The 6242-nt window shown below is 50.7% G+C and overlaps 1 protein-coding gene across 1 annotated transcript in view; it reads right to left on the reverse strand.

Annotated features, from left to right (window-relative positions):
- Nucleotides 1-1072: 1072 nt before the first annotated feature.
- TBX21 (T-box 21) overlaps nt 1073-6242 on the reverse strand; it is a 12593-nt gene continuing 7423 nt past the window's right edge. Inside the window, exons 2-6 of the mRNA XM_025362939.1 lie at nt 4421-4575; nt 3993-4114; nt 2833-2991; nt 2643-2704; nt 1073-2439 (exon numbers count right to left, since the gene is read on the reverse strand). Coding sequence (XP_025218724.1) covers nt 1821-2439; nt 2643-2704; nt 2833-2991; nt 3993-4114; nt 4421-4575 — 1117 coding nt within the window. The 3' untranslated portion in view covers nt 1073-1820. The remainder of the gene's footprint in view (nt 2440-2642; nt 2705-2832; nt 2992-3992; nt 4115-4420; nt 4576-6242) is intronic.

The following is a 6242-nucleotide window of genomic DNA, read 5'->3' on the forward strand; positions in this document are numbered from 1 at the left end:
TTGCGGCTGCAGTGAGCTATAATGATACCACTGCACTCTGGCCTGGATGACAGAACAAGACCCTCCCTGTCTCTCAAAACAAACAAACAAAAAAGTAAAATTGTTAAATTTAACTTCATTAAAACTACAAATTTTTGTTCATCAGAAAACCACTTTAAAGAAAATGAAAAGAGGAACAATAATCTAGAGGAAGATAATTGCAATATAAATAACCAAATAATGGTTGATATCAAATCGAGAATGTATAAAGAACCAGAACCAATGAGAAAAAGACAAATACCCTAATAGCAATATGAGCAAAAGACATGAACGAATCATTTTACAAACCTGTGATTAGAAAACATAGGAAGAAAAGCTCAAACTTACTACTGCTGAAACAAAGAAAGAAACTCAACATGTTCTCTTGTACATTATTGGTGAGAGTGTAAATTAGTAATTTGGCATTCTCCTGTTAAATTGTACATTCACATACCATTTGCAGATACAGACTTGACTCGAGAAATTTTAGTACTTGTGTGCCTGAAGACACATTAAAAAATATTTTAAAAACTGTTCATAACAAAAATGTGTAAATTGCCAACAGGAAAATAGATAAGTAAATTATAGCAAACATACACATAATGGAATATCATACAAAAATGGTAATTTCACTTGGCTAATTATTTATTTATTTTCTTAATCCTTGAATAACCCTAGAGATAAAGGTGGAGGGCTGCTAGAAATGCAAAGAGAAATTAAGTGCCACCCCCTCACAGGGTCCTGCACCTCCGCTCCCAGTCCAGCCCTTGGCCTTGCCCTCACACCCCTCCTTCCAAGGTCAGGGTGCACACAGGGCAAGGGATGCTTCTCTGTCTGTCGCAAGATGCCTTAAGAGGTAGCATCAACCATCCCCCTGAGTGCTGAAGGTAGGACATGTGGCCTTGCTGTAACTCAGCTGGAGTCATTTCAGGGTTTTAGCAGGTTCCCCATAAATGAAAGCCAACAGAACACCTTGGGTACACCAGCTTGGGTACAACCCCCAATTGAGTCCCCATCCATGTCCCCCCATGCTGGTACTGAGGCAGGCACATTCAACAGTTTTATGTTTATTTTCAGAAAGTGATGAAGACAAAAGAAATATATCCAGACACCACTCTCTGTACAATAAATAGCCTCCCCCATTCAAAAAAAGAAAAAGAAAAAGAAAAAACACACACCCACACACAACCACCACAAACAATATCTTGCTTCTTGAGATATGCGCCATTTCCCCCTTTCCAGCCCCTTTCTCTGATCCCCGCTGTGTTTGAGCAGGGGAAGCCCAGGCCAGCCGCCCAAAGTCAGGTGAGTCCTTTCCCTGACCCTGGCTCGCTGATGGTGATAAAATAAGTGTATTTGTTCTTTTTGGATCAGGGATTAACATATACGCCAACAAAAAGGTTGATAGTTACTGTACAAAGGAAGAAAGTGGAGTCTCCTGCTCCCATGTCCCACACCTGACCCCTCCCACCCCTCTAGATGCAAAAAACTCCTTCATGTCCAAGACGTTCTCGTCATCTTTTCTCCACCTGGAAACCAAGAGCAAGACACAGCACCAGGTAAACAACTGTAGTTAGGGCAGAGGACGGGGCAAGGGGACACCCCTCTCAGGTTTCATCGTGGACCAGGAAGCATCTGGTGAACCCCAAAATCCTTCTTGAGCCCCACTTCCCCAACCAACTACTAAACAGAGAAGGGCCAGAGGGAGCGGGGGCCTTCTCAGTCCTTCATCTGTTTCCCAAATTAGTCGGCGTCCTCCAGCCTAATAACACTGTTTCTGTTCCTTTCATCGTGTCATCTTCTCAGTTGGGAAAATAGTTATAAAACTGGCCTTCAGTTTCCTTATCAAAGGGAGAAGGGGCCCCAGCAGGAGAGGAGCTGTCACCACTGGAAGGATAGGGGGACACGCGCCTCCTCTTAGAGTCTCCTTCGCCCAGTCCTGAATCACTGGATTCCGGCCGGATGGGGGCGATCTCAGTCCACACCAAGGGGGGACCCTGGTCCTCTGGTCCCCGTCCCTCTGAGCCTCCAGGGCTGGGTTCCATGGGCAGAGTCCGCATGGGGCGGAACCAGCTGGCCGGGCCCATCTTGGGAGGGTACTGGGGGGCCACAGGCCAGCCAGCTCCGGGTGCCAGGACCTCCTGGCCTCGGTAGTAGGACATGGTGGGCCCAGGGGCAGAGGGCAGGAATGCAGGCTTCATGCTGACTGCTCGAAACTCAGCCTCATAGCTGTGGTCCCGGGGGGCCCCCAGCCAGTAAGGCTGGGGAACCACATCCTTCGCCTGGCCAGGAAGGTCGGGGTAGAAGCGGCTGGGAACAGGATACTGGTTGGGTAGGAGAGGAGAGTAGTGATCTCCCCCAAGGAATTGACAGTTGGGTCCAGGTGGGGAGGGGATGCTGTTGTCAACAGATGCGTACATGCTAGAAGAAAATAGAAGGCAAGAAAACGGGTCACAAGCAGAACCAGTCACCTGTGAGCCTACCTGTTTCACACATTCCTTCCCTGCCCCTCCTTCCCTGGCCTGCCCACCTCTAGCACCTGCCCCCACTCTCCTGTTCTCAGGGGCAGGGAGAGGATGTGTCTCAGGAGGGACCAAAGCTGAGTTGAACCCAGTGGCACTTACGACTCAAAGTTCTCCCGGAATCCTTTGGCAAAGGGGTTATTATCAATTTTCAGCTGAGTAATCTAGAGAGAAGGGAAATGGAGTTACCTGAGTCCTGAGTCTGGGGTTCGGGAACTTTCCAAATCCCTCCCAAGGAAGACAGTGGGCCCCACTCTGCCCTCCTTCCCACCGGGGCTCAGGCAGCCCTCACCTCGGCATTCTGGTAGGCAGTCACGGCAATGAACTGGGTTTCTTGGAAAGTAAAGATATGCGTGTTGGAAGCATTGCAGGCTGCCTCTGGTTCTCCGTCATTCACCTCAACGATATGCAGCCGGGGCTGGTACTTATGGAGGGACTGGAGCACAATCATCTGTAGACAGAGTGAGACAGTTGTAGGGGTGTGGAGGAGGGACTTCAAGGATCCCATCACCCCCACCAACAGCTGGCCCCACATGAGGCTAGCAAACACCCTGAGGTCATCCTGTCCATTCCCCTGCCCTACCACCATGTAACTTCCCCCAAGCTTTCCAACTCCAGTGTCCGGACTCTTTGGGGCACCAATTCTAGTCTCTTGCCCCCTCTTCTACCTCCAGATGTCAATTGAGACCAAGGTATCAGCACAAACAGGGCTTTTAGGGCAAGGGCACTTTTTTTTCTTTTTTCTTTTTCTTTTTTTTTTTTTTTGACATGGAGCCTCTTTGTCACCTAGGCTGGAGTGCAGTGGCATGATCTCAGCTCAATGCAACCTCTGCCTCCCAGGTTCAAGCAATTCTCCTGCCTCAGCTTCCTGAGTAGCTGGGATTACAGGCGCCCACCACCACACTTGGCTAAATTTTGTATTTTTAATAGAGACGGGGTTTTATCATCTTGGCCAGGCTGGTCTTGAACTCCTGACCTCGTGATCCACCCACCTCAGCCTCCCAAAGTGCTGGGATTATGGGCGTGAGCCACCACACCCAGCCAGCAAGGGCACTTTTAACAGGATTGTTCAACCTAGAGAAACTCGGCATCTATTCCCTGGGACCACAGGGCCAAACTCTGTGCCTTTCATGGTGCTGGAGCAAAATGGCAACTCATGATTTGGTGAAGAAACCCTGAGGCTGGGTTGGCCTGTGTGGTCCGAATATGACCCCTGTCCAAGATTCAGCTTCATCCCATCTCATCTTCCTCCCAAGGTGGGTGAGAAACAGCCAGAGTTTAGGAAGGAAGAAAAATGACCCTTCCTTTAGGACAGAAGAAAACGAATCTTCCTTCCATTAGGAAGGAAGAAAAAATGAACCAAACTGGCCCCACAGGACCCTTGTGGCCTTGGAGGTCTCAGATCCAAGGTGGGGAGCAGCACGAGGCTACCTTTTGAAGAGCAAGTCCTACCTGGGTCACATTGTTGGACGCCCCCTTGTTGTTTGTGAGCTTTAGTTTCCCAAATGAAACTTCCTGGCGCATCCAGTGTGCTCCCGTGTTGGGGGAATCTGGGTGGACGTACAGGCGGTTTCCTGTGGACAGTTCACCTCTTTGACAAGCAGTCCCCAGAACAGAACCCTGGTGATGTGGGGCTTTGCCTGTCCCGAGAGAGACGTAAGGAAGGACGCAGGGGGAGAACCAGGCAGGGAAGGGTAGAGGACTCAACAGAGGACAGGCTAGAGCAAAGCAGGAAGCCAGAAAGAGGTGGGATGCAGTGGCTTGGGATGGAGTGGGAGGGGGATTAAAGGTCTAGGAATTAGGGGTAGGGGCCTGAGGGGCCCACCAGGGGGCGCCCAGTCCCAGTGAAACAGAGCCCTTCGCTCCCAGGGGTCGCGCACCTGGCATGCTGCCCTCGGCCTTTCCACACTGCACCCACTTGCCGCTCTGGTACCGCCAGTGGTGCTGGTCCACCAAGACCACGTCCACAAACATCCTGTAGTGGCTAGTGGGCTCCAGCCCAGCCACTGTAAATGACAGGAATGGGAACATCCGCCTGGAGAGAAGAGAGAAACCCCCCAGCACCCATCAGCTCCAGCTCGACAGCCAGTCCCCCCTGCAACAGCGCCCAGGCATCAGTGGTGTGCTGTAGCCGGCTTCCTCCCACTTACAAGAACCAGCTGGAAGGTGTTTAGGGAGTTTGCCAGCCAGTGGTTAAACACAGCCATAATTAAAAATTAAATTATATAAACTTGCAATGCAAGACATTATATTAACAGTCAAAGTAGGCTGGGTGCAGTGGCTCATGCCTGTAATCCCAGCACTTTGGGAGGCCGAGGTGGGCGGATCACCTGAGGTCAAGAGTTCGAGACCAGCCTGGCCAACATGGCAAAAGCCTGTCTCTACTAAAAAGTACAAAAAAAAAAAAAAAAAAAAAAAATTAGCTGGGTGTGGCGGCAGGTGCCTGTAATCCTAGCTACTCAGGAGGCTGAGGCAGGAGAATGGCTTGAACCCAGAAGGCAGAGGTTACAGTGAGCTGAGATCGCGCCACTGCACTCCAGCTGGACGACAAGAGCAAGACTCCATCTCAAAAAAAAAAAAAAAAATCAAAGTAATAAAAACTCAAAAATCATCCCTGCCCAGTTATTTTACGACGTTTTACTATTGTCTGCGCTGTCGAGGTTACTTCCATCTATCACAGCTGCATGGAGGAGGTACTAAATCACCGTGCACTGTGCGTCTCTTCCCAGCTCTGCGTTCAATGACTCACATGAGTCGCTTGAAATCATCCATAGCAGGAGTATTTACACCACAGGGATCAGCAAATACTACAAATTAGAGCTTTTTAAAATGTTCTTTAGGACAGTCAGTTGCTCGACATCTACCTGCACACCCTTGTCTCTAACCTTAGCTGCTTCCTAGGAGGGGGCACCAGCCAGTTCTCTACAGGCAGTTCCTGGAAGGTCCTCATGCCTCAGTTCCCCACCCACCCTCTCTGCTGTGGCTCTCACAGTGCTAACACACTCCCAGCCCCATGACACCCACTCACAGGCCCTCCCTCTCCCATGCTGCTGGGTCTGCCACCTGCGGTATGGCCTACCCTCAGCCTTCAGAGAAGTTGCACACATCCTAGTTGAACAGGGAGCTTCCCATCCACCTGAAAGAAGGCTCTATTGAACACAGGGCTCAAGCTCAAAGTCCTTGTTTGCAGGAAAAGTAGAGGAAGTTAGGGGGTGGGATGCTGTATGATTCTGCAATCGTGCCAGAGTAACAGATTCAGAAAAGAAGCACTCTTCTACCGTCACCATCTCCACCACTAACACCTTCACTACCCCCATCACCACCACCGCTACAACCAGCACCATCACCACCAGCAGCACTGTAACCACCCATCACCACTATCACAGCCACCGACACTATAACCCCCCCTCCACCATCACAACTACCATCATGATAACCACGGTCTCCACCAGCACCAGCATGCGCACCACCACTACAGCCACCACCTTCACCATCACAGCCACCAGCACCAGCACGGGCACCACCACTACAGCCACCACCTTCACCGTCACAGCCACCAGCACCAGCACGGGCACCACCACTACAGCCACCACCTTCACCGTCACAGCCACCAGCACCAGCACGGGCACCACCACTACAGCCACCACCTTCACCGTCACAGCCACCAGCACCAGCACGGGCACCACCACTACAGCCACCACC

The sequence above is a fragment of the Theropithecus gelada genome, chromosome 16 (genome assembly GCF_003255815.1).
Source record: "Theropithecus gelada isolate Dixy chromosome 16, Tgel_1.0, whole genome shotgun sequence".
NCBI lineage: Eukaryota > Metazoa > Chordata > Mammalia > Primates > Cercopithecidae > Theropithecus > Theropithecus gelada.